At 35.2% G+C, this 21,463-nt stretch overlaps 1 protein-coding gene across 3 annotated transcripts in view; it reads left to right on the top strand.

Moving 5' to 3' along the window:
* The window catches only part of LOC115214304 (SLAIN motif-containing protein 2), a 114,207-nt gene extending 95,294 nt beyond the window's left edge, over positions 1-18,913 (top strand). For 2 of the 3 annotated variants that reach the window (XM_029783472.2, XM_029783471.2), the window contains 6 exons: positions 2,715-2,885; positions 4,630-4,671; positions 10,156-10,269; positions 13,183-13,311; positions 13,558-13,888; positions 15,884-18,913. In XM_029783472.2, the coding sequence (XP_029639332.1) occupies positions 2,715-2,885; positions 4,630-4,671; positions 10,156-10,269; positions 13,183-13,311; positions 13,558-13,888; positions 15,884-15,977 (881 nt within the window). In that variant the 3' untranslated portion in view covers positions 15,978-18,913. The remainder of the gene's footprint in view (positions 1-2,714; positions 2,886-4,629; positions 4,672-10,155; positions 10,270-13,182; positions 13,312-13,557; positions 13,889-15,883) is intronic. The other variant, XM_029783473.2, reaches the window with a different exon arrangement.
* The last annotated feature ends 2,550 nt before the right edge of the window (positions 18,914-21,463 follow it).

The raw sequence follows: 21,463 nt of genomic DNA, 5'->3' as shown, positions 1-21,463 counted from the left end.
TGCCAACTGGTGTTTTGGGGTCACACCAAGCTGTGCTGATATAATATAGGATAAATATAGTAATGATAATAACAATCCTTGGATGCATTAAAATATTTATAAATTCCATCCAAGGATTATTATTACCTCAACCTTAGCAAATGCGGAGGTATTGTTTTCAGTTGTGTTTGTTTGCTTGTTTGTCTGTGGACAATATATCTCAAGAACCACTGGATGGATTCGATTGAAACTTTCAAGGATGTTTGGCCTTGTGACTGGCACGAACTGATTAGATTTTGGGTTAAATCTGGTACCGGACAAGAATTCTGGATTATTTTTCCCATTTTTTTTTAGTTAATTTTTGAGAGCAGTCGGGTTCATTTTTAGTATTCTCATTTGTGAGAGCAGTAGAGTTTATGTCAGATATTCTTATTTTAAAAATCGTCTCTGGCTTATCGCCGAGAGGATGTTAGTGTTGCACTGGTGAATGTGTGCACTCTCTGAGTGCTCTTATGATATATATATATATATATATATATATATATATATTGCTTTTGGGAAATTGTTTTACAAATTTCATGTTGAAATAGGTGTCATACCTTAGGAAGGTTAGTTTGACACACAAGCCAAAGACTATGAATACTGAGATAAAACACAGTGAATCTAGTTTGTGGCTGTGACAGGTCATTGAGGGCACTTTGTTGTTGAGGTTACAAATGGCAACAAAAAACTCCGACAAACTGATTGCTTTTTCAAATGATTGATCAAGTAAATAGTTAAGTAGCTAATCAGTTGACTAATGGTAATAAAGAAGCAAAATGTAACCAGGGTGTGCATTTTTATTGGCAAAAATGACTCTCCCTTATATATATATATATATATATATGCACACACACACATAAATTAATGACAAGGGAACAAGAATCATGTAATCAACTCCATTACCTTGCAGCTGTTTCTTCTATGAAAAGCTGTACACTTAGAGCTGAGTACTTGTGCAACATTTTATAGCTTTGTTGGAGCCATTGAAATGAAGTGTATGTATTTAAATGCTTTCCAGAATATACATATACTTCATTTTAGTGATTCCCATGAAGCTATAAGATGTTGCACAAGCATTCAGTTCTAGGTGCGCTGCTTCCTTCAGCAGAAACATCTGTAAGCTAATGAAGTGGATTTTATTATTATTACTGTACTCATTTATTGCTAAACCATATGTATATTTTTGTAATGAGTTCTAACAACTGGTTATTAGTACCACTATTCCCAAGCAAAATCGTGTGTGTGTGTATTCCTTTATTCTTTTACTTGTTTCAGTCATTTGATTGCAGCCATGCTGGAGCACTGCCTTTAGTCAATCAAATTGACCCCAGGACTTATTCTTTGTAAGCCTAATACTTATTGTATTGGTCCCTTTTGCCGAACTCCTAAGTTACAGGGACATAAACACACCAGCATTAGTTGTCAAGTGACAGTGGGGGGGGGGAACATGTACACACACACACGATGAGCTTCTTTCAGTTTCCGTCTACCAAATTCACTCACAAGGCTTTGGTTGGCCCAAGGTTATAGTAGAAGATACTTGCCCGAGGTGCCATGCAGTGGGATTGAACCCAGAACCATGTGGTTGGGAAACAAGCTTCTTACCACACAGCCACGCTTGTGCCCCCTCCCCTCCCCGACAGGTTTTGAAGGATATGAAATGTGTTAATTATGCATTTACTGCACTTCTGATACAAAGGCAAATGCACAGTTACACATTGTAAAAACTTCTGGACATGTGTTAGTCTGTATGAGAGTACTGAAGACATGAATATTCACATTTACATAGATATAGTTACAAACTGCAATCCTGTATTTGGATATTTCATATCAATTTACGTAACTAACTTTTCTTTGTATTATATCTAAAGTTAAACTAACTTACATAGACACACATTGTGGCCAATGTTGTTATTTGCCTTGAGATACAATGTTACATACACACACACACATAACCGAGCTCAAAGTATTATGCTTGAAGTGAAACATCATCTTTGGGATAACCAAATTCTTTGGCAATCCAGTTCACATCCCCTTGGAATGTCTTTGTCTGTTATGCCTTAAGGGTTGATAAAATAACTACTGGTCATATACTGGAAACAATCATCATCATCATTATCATCATTTAACGTCTGTTCATGCTGTCATGGGTTGGACGGTTTGACCATGGCTGGCAAACTGGAAGGCTACACCAGACTCCAGTCTGATTTGGCATGGTTTCTATGGCTGGATACCCTTCCTAACACCAACCACTCCAAGAGTGTAATGTGTACAATATGGTAGCTTGAATTTCTTCCCTACAAATTTTATTCACCCAGTCATGTGGCAAAAACTGTAAAATACTGGCAGTATTTACTTCTGTCCTATGGTCTTCTGTTTAGATCCCACCAGAGTTAACTTTACTTATCATCTCTTCTAGAGACAAAAAAATATAATTGCTTTTGTCAGCATCATAATATATTATTGGCTGGAGGTTGTGTGTCACTCCAATCAATGATATATATACTTTCCTCCATAATACCCTGCTGTGTTCTTCAGAAAATTTAAACAGTATTTGAAGATAGAATTCTTTCAATGGTTTCTTGTTTTCACTATTCATTGTTTAATGTTCTGTTAGTTTCCTCTTCCAGGTTGTGAATTCTACAGTTAAGTTGACATATCTTTTATATATCAACCAATTTTTGTCTTTTCAGGGACTCGTGTTGACACAAACACTTTCACTAGACCTAAGAAAAATAAGGAATCACTTCGCTTACTACCTGTAGAAAGTACGTCCAACAAGGAGACAGAACCGCAAAGCCAAGTTGCCAACCGTATCCCAGATGTTTCAGATATTCAGAACATGGCTAAATTGCAGGAAGAAAGTAAGTGATTTTGCTTTTGGATTATTAAATAATCTTGCTTTTTTTAGTTACTTAAAGTATATGGACTTATACCTAAGTAATTATCATGATTATTATTATTATGGTTTTGGCTAAGGCTGTGAGTTGGCAGAATTGTTAGCATGCTGAACAAAATGCTTAGTGGCATTGAGTCTGTCTTTATTTTCTGAGTTCAAGCTCCACCTTTTGGAGTTGATAAAATAAGACCAGTTGACTTTTCCTCTCTTCTCAAATTGCTGGCCTAGTGCCAGAATTTGAAACCAATATTAGGGCACAGTGTGGTGATGGGCTGGCAGAATCAGCACACCAGGCAAAATGCTTAGTGGCATTTCATCTGTCTTCTGGTTCTGAGTTCAAATTCTACTGAGGTTGACTTTGCCTTTTATCCTTTCGGGGTTGATACATTAAGTACCAGTTGAGCACTAGAGTCAATGTAATCAACTTTCCCCTTCTCCTGAAATTACTGGCCTTGTGCCAAAATCTGAAACCAATATCAGGGCACACTCAGTCTAGGTAAAAAGCTGGCACTGTGTAGAACACACAGCATTTGCTTATTATCAGCTATTATAGTTTAATCTCAGGTCAGTTCCAATCCAGAAGACCTATGATCTAAAATGTTCCAACAATGATCATCTTGTCTTCTTTGTTTTTCTAGATTTTATTGTATTTTCTGATATACAAATCAGCATAGTATATAGTGTAAACATTCAAGCATCATCACTGCCTTTCCAATTCCTGCTGTATTTCACATGGAATTTTTTGGTCTGAAAAATTTGACTTGTCTGCTGGAAAATGTGGTATATCTCAGAGTACATTATCTAAGTCCTTTTAGTGTGATTTGAATGAGATTTAGCTCAGATTGCATACTCAAGCATATCAAGTGACCATGTAATAGCTTCCTTCAATGACAGTAATTCACTGAGGTGTGTTGAGGATCTGCTAAATTAAGCGACGATATGTTAGTTTGTGATATTTTTCTGTTATCTCATCAACCACAGTTTGATTATCAACCCAGAATATTCCTGGAAGGTAGTATGTAAAGAAGTGGTGATAATGGGTCACGTAATACTTGGTTGAGCTCTTTATCATGAAAGTTAGTTTGGCAATACCTGTCCTCTTCAAGTTGTACTTAGAAATAGGCTTGAACACAGTAAGCCTATAAAATTCTCATCAATTTAACAATGCTACCACTTTACATTGTTATTCAAATCTGTTATGTTCTCACAGCTAGCTGTGTGTAGTGTTTTAAACATGGAATAGTACTGTTGATCTGGTTCAAAATCTTATTCTTAATCTGCAGCTCTCTAAAGAAATGACACATTTGATAATAATGAAAAAAAAAACCCCAACTTACTATGGTATATATTGGATATCACATGTAGTATCTTTCATTCAGTGAAAATACACCATGGTCTATGGTATATATATTGTTAGAACAATATCAGCAATATCTTTATGTAATACCCACTTGATGATAACTTTATGTAATAACCACTTGATAATAACTCTTTATGTAATAATCACTTGGTGATAACTCTTTATGTAATAACCACTTGGTGATAACCTATTATATCTCTGAGAAATAATACTGATCAGTTTTGGACAGTATCAAATAAACTTATGTTATAGTATCATTTGATATATTGCTATATCTGATGTACCATAAATTACTTTGTGTTCTAGTCTGAATGTGTCTTAGTGATATCATTAACATCTTTATTTGCAGGTTTACGACAAAGCATTTCACCTCTGTCTTCTCCCAGGAAAGGTAAGTCAGTCGGCGAAGACTTGAACTGCCTTCATGATGGTCAATGGGTGAAGGTTGATAAAGTATTGTTGTACCAGACACCAGTGGAAGTTTTAGTGTAGAATGGATCTAGTGGTTTGACTATTCAATGGAGTTTATCAGAGCTACACTAACTTTAAATTTTTTATTGTATGAGTTATTCAAGGTGTTGGTGATGGATTTTAAATTGTATTAGTTGTTGGTATGACTATCAACCTACATTGAAATTCCATTGTGATCTGTTTAATATGATAAATCTTAGTGGAAGAAAGCTGAGAGGAACAACTTGACATCTCTGTTGAATATCAATAGGGAGTAGATTAAACAGCTGCTTTCAGCTCTTTCTCCTCTTATAGCTCATGTCTTCCTTTGCTGTCATGTCATTCTTAGAACTTCTTAACTATATTGAAGTTTCTAAGTAACCAACCTTTCCTAATTAATTTGATAGTTTGGTGGTGAAGGGGATAGTGATATGGTGTCTCATTGACTCTCTACAACCTCAGCAAGGCTATATTTCTTTCTCCACTCTCGTGAATGATGGGTGAACTGGAGAGTTCTGATGCGAATACAAAGTCTGATCAATAAGTATTTGGACTGTTGCTATAGTAACAAAACTAAAGCATGCAGAGTGAAGCTGCTTGAACTCTGTTGTGCATGCACACTAAGTTTTAATGTTGTAGCTCACTTCTGCTGTTTTGAGTAGTGCTTGGGAGGAAGGTGTGTAGTGTGTGATCTTTGCATTGACCATGACAGAGAAAGTTGTCATTGTGATACCTGCTCAGAGGCTTGCACGAATGTTGCAGAAAGTATATGGAAGTGGGTGTATGAGCTGCACACAAGTGTACAAGTGGTTCAGACGTTTCCAAGATGCCTGAAAAAATATGGATATTGACAAACATTCTGGGACACCTGCAACCAGCAGAACTGAAAAAAAACATTGCAGATGTGCATGCAATTGTGAGGGGAAATCGTTGAATCACCATCCATGAGTTATCAGAGGATGTGCAGATTAGTTACAGTTCAGTCCATTATCACTGAAGATTTGGGTATAGATGCATACCTGCCAAGTTTGTGCCAAAACTGCTTTCAGCTGACCAAAAAGACACTCTGGTTTCAATTGTACAAGATCTCCTTGATTGTGTTGAGAATGATGAAAACTTTTGAAATTTTTGCGTAGGCCTCTGAGCAGATATCACCAAATTTTTTTGCAAAATTTGATGCAGCTTCTCTGCTCAACTTTCTCTGTCATGGTCAATGCAACGATTACATGTTACACACCTTCCTTCCAAGCACTGCTTACAGCAGTGCTTAGAAGTGAGGTAGAACATTAAAACTTAGTGCACACGGACTGCAGTGTTCAAGGTCAATCTGTGCCAAGTGGCTTTTCTCTGTTTTCTTTAGCTTCATTACTATGGCAACAGTCTGGATACTTATTGATCAGACCACGTATCTACAGAACCTCTTCAGGAGAGCCTATTTTTTTTTCAGATTGTGTAATTGTTGTAGTGTGGGCCCTAAAATGCTTAAACTAATCTAGTTATACTTGGCTAGCTTATCAAATCTATAAATTAAAATAGTAAATCTCTCTTTAGGGAAGCGATTAAATGTTTCCAAATCTTTTTAGTACCAGTGATATTGTTTTTCCTTCTTTCTTTTTATTGTTTCCTTTCTGTTTTATTGTTCTTTTTTCCATGCATGTAATAGCTTCCATTAATTTTACAATAAGATAATACAAGGGAACCAAGGATTTTAGAGTTAAATATTCTTATTATTAATCATGGGACTGCAAAATATAAAGGTAACACTTGTTAGTTGACCAGGCAGACTGGGGCAAATAATTGTATGCCTTAGCTCTTGCTGACCAAACAAATGCTGTAGTTGTGATGTTTGAACCCATGAGCCTGTGGTTAGTAGTCCAGCATTTTAACTTCTGAGTCAGTGTGTCTGTCTTGACTGCTATTTTAATCTCTTCCCTGACACCGGATATGGATTAGTGTTTGATAAAATGTTTCTTAGAGTCAGTCAATAACTGGCACTCCATTGGTTATGGCAGCGAGTGTTCCAGTTGATCAACCGATGGAACAACCTGAACTCAAGACCATGTGGCTAGAAAGCAAACTTCTTACCACACATCTAGAACTGCACCTAATATGTATATTTAATATACATATTTTTGTAAAGTTATTGTTATTTGTTATAAGAGCAACAAGCTAGTAGAATCTAATTTAGTATTGAACAGAATTGCCCTGTGGTATTTGTTCCAGCTCTTTCCATTCTGAGTTCAAATCCAGGGTTGATATGGCTTTCCCCCAAAATATCTAGTAGGCTTTGTACCCATTTAAGAAATTATTCAAAGACAGTGGATTGATTGGAAGAATATTAGAACATCAAGGTATTTGTCTCAGCTCACGATGTTCAATATCGACTTTACCTTTTGTTTTTTTAGGGTCAATAATATAAAGTACCAGTTAAGTATTGGGGCCAATGTCATTGACCAACCCTTTTCCCTCAAAAATTACTGGCCGTGTGCCAAAATTTGAAACCATTATTATTTATTTTATTTTATTTTATTTTATTTTATTATTAATTATTATGTTGATTTTATTTTTGTTGCACTTTTTTATTCCTGCTTATAGTAACCCCTTAACAGTATGTGTGGTATATTAAACACTGCTAGTGTATCTTGTATGAAATGTGATGTTGCTGCTCCTTGTTACACTGTCAATTAATTGACTTCGTGTTTCTTCTCTGTATAGCTTTTTTTTTTATATTTATTACCACTGGGGGAATGACTATCCTACCATATTCTTCACCATCCCATAAGACACAAATCAAACTGTGTTGACATGTAGATGTGGATATAACATTGATAGGTACAGTCTACCAGTAAGTGACTCATGTTGATCTACCATGGGAGGCTAAGAGAGAGGGAGTCATGTTACATTAGTAGTGGAGAATATGAGATGAGTACTGTTTATACAGAGCTTGAAGGAGGAAGTATCAGACATGGGTGCTGACATAACTTTTGTAGTTAAGAAGTTTGTTTCACAACAATGTAATTTTAAGTTCATCCCACAGTGCAACACACCATATCCATGGGTCAACTAAAGCCACATGAGTGAAATTTGGTTGACAGAAATAATCCCTATTTTTCAGAGGCAGACTTAATTTATTACTTGGTTTAATACCACCACCTGGTCCTGGGGTGTCTTTAGCTGTTGCCTGTGTTTGAGCTATGTTTCCCAGCTTCAGTCATTGCTCTTTCTCCATGGACAAAGCAGTTAATAGGTAGTGAGGGCCATTTCTGAAAGATCTGAAACAGGAGGGTTCAGTTTCTGAACATTGTTTAACCACAGCTTAATCCTGATTAAAGCTGTTTCAGTCATCACCATCTCTTCCTTGAATCCGTCAGTTGTTAATTCAATAAACTGTGATTTTAGGAAAGTTTCGCTGCTATTTCTTGCAGATCAGTAAATGTGTAAAGGCTTCTTTTGGAATCAGAAAGTTGACAATAAAAATGGGTTTGAATAAAGTGGGCCATATTGTATACATCGGGCTAGTGTTGGCATAGTTGAGATGGTTACTCTTCATAGTATTAATCATTTTAGAAATAGCAAAATATACAACCATGATAAGGTTTGAACTCTAAACAATGGTATAAGCAGTTTAACCTTAGAGCCACTATTTGTGTCTCGGAAGTCTTACATAATGTCCATAGGTGGTCTTAGTCCTAAAGTGAATGCTGAATCATCTTGATGCATTTCTGGCTTTTTGTCTTTGTATCTGTCTGTCTGTCTGCCTCTCTCTTTCTTTCTCTCTTGTGAAATTGTCTCTGATATGTGTGTATATGTGTGCACTCGTGAATGTCACTATCTCTATAGTGTGCAACTGTTTGCTTATAATACTTTCCTCAGTGTGGTAGCTGTATGTGTAACATGCACTCTGTATGTAAAAAGTATATATGACACTCTCTACAGTGTGTGTGTGTGTGTGTGTGTGTGTAATGCACACTGATGTGTACATGTGTGAAGAGGGTGATGTTATCCCTGTCATGTGTTCAACATTACTTACTTGTTACTCCATCTGACAATATTTTACTGAAGTTTGTCTCTCACAAATCAATCAAGTCATTATTCAAGAATGGTTAATGCATTTTATATCCTTTCACCTCTCTCCTCTGTCTCTCTCTCTTGCTTGTTACTTACCTCTCTCTTTCTCTGTCTTCTAAATCTCTAACCCCTTGCTCTTCTAATATTGACAGTTTGTTACTTACAGCTTTTTCTCTACTCTAATGTTTGTACCATTTTAATAAGTTCACTTACTGAAGTCCTTTGTCTCCTGACCAAAAATTTGGTCTTTGATCCTTGTTATTGTTATTTTTTCTTCTGCACTAACAATTGGTTTGTCTGGTCTGCAGTTTCATTTGTTGTATAACAAAGTGTAGCTCACAATTATATATATATATTTTCTATTTTAATGAAATGTAGCCCATACTCTACGTTTTGCATATTATGTTTTTTCTCATGTCTGTATGCACTAACTTGTATTCACTACATTATGTCAGTGTATGTATATATGCATACATGTATATATATATGTGTGAGTATATATATATATTATATATATATATATAAACACGCATACATATATACACACTCACTCACAAGAGTGACAGCAGCTATTCCTCATTTACAAGTCTAGCTTTTGTTTCCTTTTTAATGTGTTATGCTGGTTTTTTCGATGACAGATGAGCCTCATCCTTGCATGAAACATATGTCCGCACAGACCATATACATACACACACACACACATATATATAGATATACACACATATATATACTCATATACATACATATATATACACACATATACATATATATATATATATATACACATACATACATATATATATAAAAATATAAATCTACACATATATACATATATATATATATACACACACACATATATACACACAGATATATATACATACACACACACACACACACACATATATATATATATATATATACACATACATACATATATACACCTATATACACATACGTGTGTGTGTGTGTCTGTTGGTGTCGGTGTTGCAAATAGCATTATCACTTCTCCTCTACTTGAACCTAAATTTCTACATCTTCTCTTCTAAATGCAACTTCACCTATCCCTCCTTGTTTTCCTTGCCTCTCTATATGCCTAGTCTTGGCTTGTTTGTACCCTATTAACATGCATTATTGTTACTGTTAGTATTATTATTTTTGTCGTCATTATAATATTCAGTGTTTCCTTGTCTCAACGTTTTGGATGCTGCTTGGAACAACCCCCACACAGCTTCATTAAACCCAATGGCCTTGTCTCAATTGTGGCTTGCTGTTTGACACATTTCCATTGAATTATTTACTACCCTGTTTGCCAAGTCGCTGCTCTCTACCTGTTTTGATTTCGTCTTATTTTTATCAGTTTACCGGCCACGCCAAATTCCACAGCCAAGCTCTTCAGCAGGAATTAGTGATTCTGAACCAAGCACGACAGTTTCTCCTGTTGGTTCCAATCGGTCTAGCCCTGGACGTGATGGTCAGTCAACATTTGTCCTTAATTTCCCCACTTTTCAACCTGATAACATGATGGAGTCCTACAGTGGTGTCACCACTGACCCTACCTCTTACCAGCTTACCCCTTCAGAGAATTATGTCACCCCTTCTGCTACTTTCGTAATTTTCTACTCACAGTTCATAGATTTTTATCAATGTTTATTTGTCTGTGTCTCCTCTTCCAAATAAATTGTAGACCTATCATTCCTGTAAGGTGTTTAAATACAAAAAATAAAACTTCTCTGAACTTTTAAGTGTGAAACTGGTCTGTATAGACTAAACAGGTGAAAGTGTATAATTTATTGCTGTCTTCTTAGAATTTCTATTGTTTCCAGTGAGACACTTGACTCATTCCTTCAAGATAAAGTTTTGGTAGTTTTGATAATCTGATTAATTGGGTTATTATATCCTACTCTTTGTTCCTTCATCTGATTAAATTACATTCTATATTCTCTGCATTGATCCTCTGTCTGGCTGGATTATGAATTAATGTTATGATTGCTTCAACTTCAACTGCTTCACCATTTAATCCATCTCTATCTTCCACACTGATCCTCTACTTATTCTGTCTCTATTCTTTACATTGATCTACCATTTAACCTGTCTCTATCCTCTACACTGATCTATCATTTAATCCATCTCTCTTCTCTATATTGACAACCCATTGATCAGTCTACAGATTTATCCTCTATCCTGACCCACGATCTGATCAGTCTCTACCCTCTATAATGATCTACTATTTGATCAGTCCTCTAACTAATACATTGATCCCCTCATTTAATCATTCACTTTCCTTGTCATTGGTTCTATTTTTTAATTTTTTTTACTATCCACTCACCGCTCGTTGATTCTTTGTTTATTCATCTTACTGTTTCTTCAATTGAAAATTACTTTCTAGAAAATCTATTCAGATTGTTGGTGCAGTTTTGCTGCTAATCAAGTGTAAATTCAATATTGTAAAATTTAATCCTTCTTCCTTTCTGCTGGACTCCGTAACTACCAATAAAGTTAGTTGTACATCTTAGAAACCTTTACACTTTCAAGGAAACCTCCCTTGCTCTAAATGCAAGAGAGGGTTTGGGTCATTGTTTCAAGTTTGCATCTTGTTGCTGTTGTTATTGTTGATGTTGTTGTTCAATAGTTGCTGTAGTGGGGCAGGCTCTGGCATGCCTTATTGAGGTTATTGTAATAGGATAGCCTTAGCACCTTCTGATGGTGTAGACTATGTATGACACAGCAATATTTCTTTCTTAATCAACAGGAAACAGTTTGTACAAAAAAAAAGCATTTTTATTCTCATATGTATATATAAATATATAATTTCATTTGAAGTTTAATGTTATCATTAAGATGATGAGCTGGCAGAATCATTAGTGTGTCAAGTAAACTGCTTAGCAACATTTCTTCCAGCTCTTTACATTCTGAGTTTAAATCCTGCTGAAGTCAACTTTGCATTTCATCCTTTCAGGTTGAATAAAATAAAGTAACAGTCAAGTATTGGGGTTGATGTAATTGACTTACCTGCTTCCCTCAAAATTGCTGGCCTTGTGCCAAAATTAGAAAGAATTATTACTATTATCATTATCATTAACATCATTTTGAGACATTTCATCTGTCATTGCTTACATTTCACCATTTATCAGTGTTGCTAACCATGTTGTACATCATTAACTCATCATTCAAGATGTTACTAACATACCACCATTGTAGATGTTGCTTCACTTCACTCCACTCATTGACAAAACTCCATCATTCTAACTAAAACTGCTAACACTTTAATATGTTATACATTGCTAACACTCATTCATGATATTGTTTTTGTACCACCATTTTTGTCTTTGCTAACTCATTGCCACCCCTGTTACATATTTCACATTTCATAGATGTCACTGTTTCATTTCCTATTGCATAACATGGATTTCACATTATCAAACATAACATTTCATCTGTAATATAGACTGCTTCATTCATGTCACATGCATTTCACATTCCTTTACACCAGTGCTTCTGTTGCATTCATATCACCTTACATAGATGCTACTCATGTCTCATTTTATATTCCCTTAAATAGACAACATTCAAATCACAAAACTGTCACTTTATGTAGGTAACACATTTAGAAACATCATAATCAAGTGCAAGAGATACTAGGCCACTATAGATCAAGAGTTCAAATCTGCTGTTTTGCCAGTGTTTCATTGTGTTTCTCACCAGAACATTATTCTACATTGTCTCAGTTTTGTGACTGTGTTAAGAATAGATAGGTACCAGATCATTGTGTGTGTGTTACTTTATACAATAGACCAGCATTCTCTCCAGAGTAAAATTCATCTCTCATCTGTTTTACTCCATGGAACTTGATTTTAGCAACAAGCCCTAGAAGACATTTATACTTTCTACACATCTCAGTGAGTAACAGGTACCTTTTCTTGTGGTACATGGTGCTAACTCTCTGCACAGTATGATATAGTACCTCCACCACATTCAGCTTTCATTTTCAACCCTCAACCCTACATCTCTACCATTTCATACATAACTACATTACCATAAGATAGGAGTAACTCTAGAAATACTTCTAGGATTTATTGAGCAGTAATTCTTTCATTTATCATTGATGCATATGCGTGTATACGCACACACACACTAATACAAGCACTTGCTCACATATTCACACTGTTTTATTCTTCAAAATTACTGAGATAAATATTGGGGATTGATGGAATCAGGTATATCCTTGAAGTCTACTCTGCCATGACCATTCTGGCGACTAGTCTCATTTAAATTCATCCCTTTCCAAATTGATGTACATGCACAGACACATATTTACACAAGAAATGTCACAGTGTGTGTGTATGTATATATTATACATCGTTATATACTGCTATTTCATTACCAGAAAGTATGTCATCTTCCCGGCGAAACAGTCACAGCATGGCATCAAATGGTGGCTCTGAGTCCAACAGTCCTCCTGACAGTCCATTTAGTAGCCAAAACCAAATAAACTGTATTAACCACCATCCACAAGGTATGTTGCTCTTCTTTTTCTTGTGCACACTCTTTGTGTGTGTGTTTAAATGATACTGTACAGTTTTGAATGTGTTACAACCCTTTAGCATCCCCGACATTATCTATGACTGTTTATTCTTTCTGTCCTCTCACCTTCTCTTCATTTGTCTCACCATGATCCATTTTATATTTTGAATTCTTTTTTTCTATTTTTCCTCTGAAACAAACAACAGTAAATTTATATGTTCTCTTTCTCATTGAACAGATGAAGGACGTAGAGGGATGTCTAACATGTATAAGTTAGTAACACCACCACCCCCTATATACTCCAGTGACTCTAGTCTTGATGCCTGCAGTGATGAAATGCTGTATGTGGCAGGGGGCACACCAGAATCAGCAACACGACAACCATCACGCCTACAGCAACCAGGTCGACCAACCTCACCTTTAGTTAGTCACCTGAAACAACCAAACAATGTTCGTAGAGGATCTTCACCTATCAGAAGTAATCTTCCACAACCAGGATCTATGTCTGCTCGTAGATCAATACCAAGGCCATCTTCTGCACCACGCTCTAGTTTACCAGCTCCCAGAAGGTATGTTCCTCTTCCTCTTGCTTTCCTTTATATCTTACCCTTACCAGAATAGTGTATTTCAAAAACATACATTCACAACTAATGATACAACAGAGTTTTAGATATCTTTACCTGAATTTTTGGAACAAATGATTTTACAGTGTAAACCCAGTCATGGGAACCCTTTTCCAAGAAGCCAGCCACATAAGGCATGACTCATCATCAGCTGAGCAACATAGCTAAACAAAAATTCAAGGTGATTTTTTGTTAGGCATACTAACTCAGAAAGTCTCACGAGCCACATGTGACCTGCAGTTTGTCCATATTAATGTGACCCTTAATTATTCTGTTTAGCCCAGATCTGCCCTGATTATTGGCATTCAAGCTAGGACATGCAGTTTTTTCAGATGATTCTCTAGTGTGTCCTTGCTTCTTTTAAAATGATATGAACAGGATTTGCCTGCTATTTCTAGTAACTTGAATGACCATGTAGTGGTCCCCAAATTGGCTAGTATAGTCATCTGGTGGAATCTTGTTTCTTGATATTGGTGACTATTTAGAGGCTCGTTCATTATTCTGAATGGCATCTATTTTGTTTAAGTAGAATGACAGAAACAGTTATGTAACTGGTTTAAAAGTGCACAAGTTTTGGATATTGATAGCTATGGTAACCTATACAATATTGACAGTAAAGGTAACATTTAACTGTTCTACATCCATGCCTCCATGCATATATTTAACCCTTCCAATATCAATCTGCTGGAGACTGCCACTGGTTCTACAATTCAAATTACTTGTTTTAAAATTATCTCAATTAAGAGTTCCCATCAAAATTCATTGTTATTTATGTTCCAAACACTAGCTATATAATGACAAAATTATTTTACTAAGTTCTTTATTATTTTTAAAATTAATTGAACCAAAAGCAGTATATTTCAACAAAAAAAACCCAAAATGATTAAAGCAAGTACATAGACTTATAACTTGCTGGTTTATGAGCTTCAGTTTATTTCTGTTTTGTGTTTCCAGACCTGTAATGTCTTAAGATGAGAACATTTCAAAGTCCAGTAGAGGAAGTTATGAGTATAAGTCCCTAGACCTTGCTCTAAGGAAGTGGCTCTTTTCTTAGATATAGACATTCTGATAGAATGCAGCAACAAGATTATCTCTAGCTATGCCTGATATGACCAGATTGTCAATAGGTCATTTGAAATATCTTTCTACATACATATATTACTTCTAGCAACATTTCTTGTTAGGCAAATTTGTCCTGGATACCTAACCCCAAATTGTTTTTATATATTTATTTACTTAATAATTTTTCTCAACTCACTAAGCAAAATAATACTTGAGCAAGTTACTTTGAGGTTATGCTACAACAGAGGATACCTAATAAGGCTCAAACATGTTTGGAGTTGTCTTTTGTATTTTGTGGAAAACGGGGAAAATCTTTTTATTACTTAATATTATGTTTGTCACGACATGTTTTATTGTTTATACTTTTTGATACCAACCTGCCCCAGATCAGCTCCGATTTAATAACAAAAAGTTTCTTGTTTAATTATACAAAATTTCTGCTTTAATTAATCAATGCCTCTGCTTGAATGACACAATTTGATTTAATTACACAAATTATCTGCTTTAATCAATGACTGTGGTTTGATTATACAGAGTATTTGGTTTAATTCTACAAAACCTCTAATTTTAAAATGTTCATATTTAAATTTAAACTTCTCATTATAATTTCATTTAAAAGCATTCAGTGAGGTTATGTTCCAAACAAGACCTTAATTATGTTTCAAATAAGACTCAGTTATTTTATTCAATTGCTCCAAATACTTAATTATTTTGAAAATTAATTCAAACAGTGTATTTCATTGGAAATATGGTCCAGTGATTAAATATGCTTTCACCTACTTCAATAAATCTCTATGAGTACTGGACTCCTTTAACTTTGATTCTCTCCTTTCTGATCATTAAAAAAAAAACATTTTTTCTTACTTTGTTTTTGCCTAGATCTGGAATCCCATTTAAACCTCAAGAAAAGCCACCAACTTCTGCAATAACATCTCCAGGGTATGATGACAGCTGGAAAGAGGGATGTTTCTAATGGATTATTTGGTTACAGTCACTGTGCAAAATAAAAGCTCATGTAACATATACAATCACATATACACACACACATATTAAGCTTGGAGTATTACACTCTGAGTATTCCTCTCACTTTATTCACAAAGAGTGTTTTCTCATAATGAAGTGACACTGCCACCACAGTTATTCTCACCACCAGCACTTGAACCCTTTCTACTATCCCTGTCTTACAGGACTTGTGTAAAGTGGTACATTTATAATTAAACTGGTTAGATGATCTTGTGTAAGACTAACCCCTGCTACTGTCTGTAGAATGGATTGGATGTTAGGAAAGGCTGTGAGAGGTACACCAGTAGCTTGTGGTTAACTCTAACACATCTAAACATCAAAACTGGATCATCCACTCAATCAGTTTATTTCATTCATGATACTTTGTCCTTTTTCTTAGCTTTTCAGGCTGTCCTGCTCATAGTTAAGAATCAACACATCTCCACTTACATGTATAGCTCAGATGAGCTGCTGGTTTACATGCAAAGATTGCACATGTGTGTGTGTATATTTATATATATATGTGCATGCACACACACACACACACACACACACACAGAGTAGTATGAAAGACAGTTAATTCGTCTACAACTTATTGCCTGCATTACAGAACACTGTTGTATTGTGAATGCCACTTTTTCTCTAGTAGTGACCCTCAGATATCTATTTCTCCTGTAAGTACCTACTGAATTATATACCTGACTTTCCATTGTATACATATTCTATCTGTAACAGATTAACTTCTCAATATTTGACAATAGCAGACATATTCTAATGCTAGTAAGTGTCCATATACCTATAAAGTTTCTGTTACACAACTGGTTTGCTGTAATTTACTATGGTTGCTCTTAAAGCCTGCCATCCCAATCCACCCCAAACTCAGTGCGTGGCTTCACTGTTTGAACCCAACCAGCTACGGTGTTCCCACTTGATTTAAATAGATTTTCTGGATATATTTTTAACATTTCAGTGTGGTCACTTGTGTGTGTCTGTGATTTAATGATAAGTATGGTCAATTCTTCATTTAACAATGTTCACACTTTTAAGGTAGAATGATAGGACAAAGCCAGTGTGACTGGGTGGTTGGCACTCCACTGCTACACTAACTGGTTGGACACTCCATTGCTACATTAGTAACAAACATGACACTAATACTACTGACAGACATGCCATTATCATTACAGGTGTTAGACAATTAAAAACTTGGTGGTGGAAAATTTAATGTCTGTTCAATTATAAACTTGCATCTGGCACATGTTGGTCACATTGACATTTAAAATTGTGAAGTAGCAGTCACTAAGTGTCAGAAGTATGTCTGTCTGTGGTATGTAGGGTGTAAAAGTCAGTTGACTGACCTTGTTTAGGTCTAATATGTCTTCCTTAACTTCCACCTATCAGTTTATTTACATCAAATGCTCTTCATGGAATAACAATCAACATCTTCATCTGACTTTCAAATCTTTATATTTTACTGCAATGGTGAAAGAAAAAATTCAAAAGTTATTTTTTTGCTTTTTCTTTTCAATTCAAGAGATTATTTTAACTGAAACTATTTTTCAATTATTTAATTGTATGTGGTTGAGCAACAATATAATCTTGACAAGTGTCTCATCTCTAAAACACACATAGGAAGCAAGCAAAGTTTTAGAGTTTTTTTTCCTTCTTCTTTTTTGTCGGTTTTTACAATTGTTTATCCTTGTTAGTGAAAATGTTTTGTTTATTTTTAAATATTTTAACCTTGAAAGGCAATGCTCCAGCATGGCCTTAATTGTGGCCAACAAACTAAAAGTAAACTGTTATTAGAGCAAATCTCTTTTCTACTGAATGCCTTTTGTATATGTAAACACTCAAACTTCTTGCCAAACAGTCAGGCTGAAAATAAATGGTTTGCCTTAATCTAGGAACACAATGCTGTGGCTGTTGTGAGGTTTGATTTTTTATTTTTGGCATTCTGGTCAGGAGTTCAAATCATAACTAGAACTTAGGAAGAGAATAATGCTAGAAATAGATTGTGGTCAGCACCAAAATCACCCCCTATTTATTAAATGTTTTCTCTTTGCAGAAACAGTAACATTTGTAACTTATTTCTCCTATCCCCTTTTCTTTTTCTAGTCATAATCTCATTGTATTGCTTTTAAAAATTGGAACCCAATTTTTATAGATGGGTGGTGGGGGGAGAAAAACTAATTTAATTTAACGTTACTGCTGTATTTTGTCATTTTGGTGAAGGAAAGGAAATATTTAAGCTCCTGGCTTTAATGGAATATTTGTATGAAATGTTAACTGACTGAAAGTGAGGGCTCCTATGTGTCAACTTTGATAACAATGAAGACAACTAAGTGGTAGGGCTGGAGGGCCACCACAACAATAGTGGGAAACAAACCATGAAGCCTGTATTATGACCTGCCCTCTTGTACTGTTGAGCAGTTAGTCAAGAGCAGATAACTTAAACATTTTGAGGGAACTTATGAGCAATTTTTGTACTTAACATAACAAAAGAAGTAATATGTATAATATAAAAAAAAAAAAATGGTTCATCATCAGATAGGAAATATTTCTTTTCTACTATTTTCTTCAATATGTCTTAGATTTTGTGAGATTCCAATGTGGCTGTTGTCTCGGAAAGAAAAAATAAAAACCAAGAAAGCTTGTCTTCAGCAGACACTGGTGATTGCCACCAGGGTTGGAAAACAATGCTTGGATGTGATTTTTTTTAGCCTTAATCAATCAAATCCAATCAATCAATCAATGTATTTTGACAATTAGTGTGTGTGTGTATGTGTGTGTGGTGGGGAGAGTAATAATAGATACAACAAAAACTGTGTGGTGTCATTAACTACTCTACCTACCATACCATTAACCTCAATTCTTTCAAGAGGTAAAAAAAACCTACAAAACGAAAACAAACAAAAAATAAACAAGTGACAGTATGTTCCTCTTTTTTTTTCTTTCAATATTTTTTTTCTAAGTTATAATAAAATATTGCTATAAAAAAATTGTCATCTTTTCAATAAACTGTTCTATGCTTTCTTCCTCTATGTATCTTCACCATTTTAAAGTCAACTTTCCCATGTTTGCATGGATTTAGACAGAATTTGTTGAACTGGATTTTTTTTTACAGCCATCATGTTGCCAACCCTTTATCAAGTAAGGCACTTTTTTTTTTTATGCCAGCCGAATATGAAAAGGCAGAGCTTGTAGACAATATGTTGATAGGAACACTGTCAGCAGATGTCACAATTGCTGATGTCAATGTTTGTAGCCATAGCTCAGCATATATTGTAAACATTCACAGACACCTCATATGTATACACACATCCACATTATCATAATTTAACATCTGCCTTTCATACAGGCATGAGTTGGATGGTGCAACAAGATTAGGCAAACGGAGGACTATGTAATGCTCCAGTATCTAGTCTGGTGTGGTTTCTAATGGCTAGATACACGTTCTAATGTTGACTACTTTTCAGATCGTACTGGGTACTTATTTTCATGGCACTGGAACCAGTGACAATTGTGATGTAACTTACACAAAGGGCCCGAAAATGGCTCCCATAACTGAAATGGAACAGAGGAGTGAGGAGGACTGATCTTAGTTTAAGGGATGAGCAGTGATAAGTAAGAGAAGAGGATGGAGAAGTATGGCCAAGACTAGGAGAGAGGGAAAGGATTAGTAACGAGTTATTGAGAAAAGGAGAGGGACAGATGAGTACTGATATGTGGGTTGAGGTCTTGGGCTATCTAACATTATAAGGAGAAAGTATGGACAGAATGTGTGACGAATAGGTGCAATGGACTAGGTTGGAGAAGAATACTGAGAATCATTGAAGGAAAGAAATGTGGAGTTAGGTCAGAGGGAAAAAAGATGAGGAAAGGTGCTGGGAAGGCTGAGAGGCTGTGGAGGAGAGAAAAGTTGGCAGATGAGGAGGGGCAAGGAGACACTAGAGGGTACTGAAGAGGTTGGTAGAAGAGCAGAGTGTGAATGCATTTGATGTGTGCATATGTTCACATGTTTACATTCCATGGCTTTGCTTGTCACAATGTGAGTGAAATGAGATGATGTTTATATTCCATGTTGACAATACTGTCGCTTGTGCTGCACTGCCAAAGATTACTAAAAATAATAATTAATAAATGGACAAAAACCATCCCCACTTGTTTGAAAAGGCGGCAAGAGTCGGAAGGATGTCCAACCATAAAATGCTACTTTTAATAGTCCTGCCCAACCTATGATAGCATAGAAAAATGGGCATTAAATAAATGGTATTAGTGACCTCTGACCCTAATTCAATTTCCTTCTCAGCAAAATTCTGTAGAAAAGGAAACAAGTTTTACAAGAATTGTTTTTTAAATGACTTTTGTAGCTTCCATTTACTAAATTCAACACAAGGAATTAATCAAAACTAGGCTCTAGCAGAACACTTGTTATATACTGTTGCTATTATATATATATATATATATATTTGTTATTGTCAAATGCAGTGTCAATGATTAGGTATTTCTCTAGCAATTTCTTTTAATACCCAGAGCATTTACTTAAGATATATGCATATATATATATATATACTGTTTTACTTGTTTTAGTCATGCTGGAGCATCGCCTTTAGTCGAGCAAATTGACCCCAGGACTTATTCTTTGTAAGCCTAGTACTTATTCTATCGGTCTCTTTTGCCGAACTGCTAAGTTACAGGACATAAACACACCAGCATCGGTTGTCAAGTGATGTTGGGGAGACAAACACAGACACACAAACTATATATATATATATATATGTATATATATATATTATTATATAGAAGGAGCTTCTACAGGACTAGAACTGTTTCATTCAAAAGAAATCATCAGGAAGCTAGTAGACAAGAGTTGTTTTGGCATTTATACATTTAGGCAGGTTTAAATGGGTGGTGGTGGGGACTTTTTTGGGGGTAGGCATGGCGCAAAACTATCATTATTAGGGGAGTGGTCAAAGGAATCGGTGGTAAGAATAAATAAAAGAATAAATAGAAAAATAGAGTTTTAGGTAAGTAAGGAGACTCTCACTTGTACATCTACATATATATATATATATATACACACACATATTCACATATATCTATATATATACATACATACACATATATACATACATATACATATATACATACATATATATATACATATATATACACATACCCATGTACATACACACAAATACACATATACATATATGTATACACACTCGCACATATATATACATACACACATATACACATGCATATACATGCACACACATTTTTATTCCCTTATTTTAATTTTATTATTACTTTTGTTTATATCTTTATTTTTATCTTGACCTCAGTCAGCCAGTTTCAAGGGATGGTCTAAAGAGTCAGTTTATCTATCTACTCACTGATACGAATGCAAACACTCACACGTACACTCATACCCATACACACACGCACATGTTATATTCA

Source organism: Octopus sinensis, linkage group LG7 (assembly GCF_006345805.1).
Source record: "Octopus sinensis linkage group LG7, ASM634580v1, whole genome shotgun sequence".
In the NCBI taxonomy this organism is placed as follows: Eukaryota; Metazoa; Mollusca; class Cephalopoda; order Octopoda; family Octopodidae; genus Octopus; species Octopus sinensis.
This window is presented reverse-complemented; position numbering and strand designations above follow the sequence as displayed.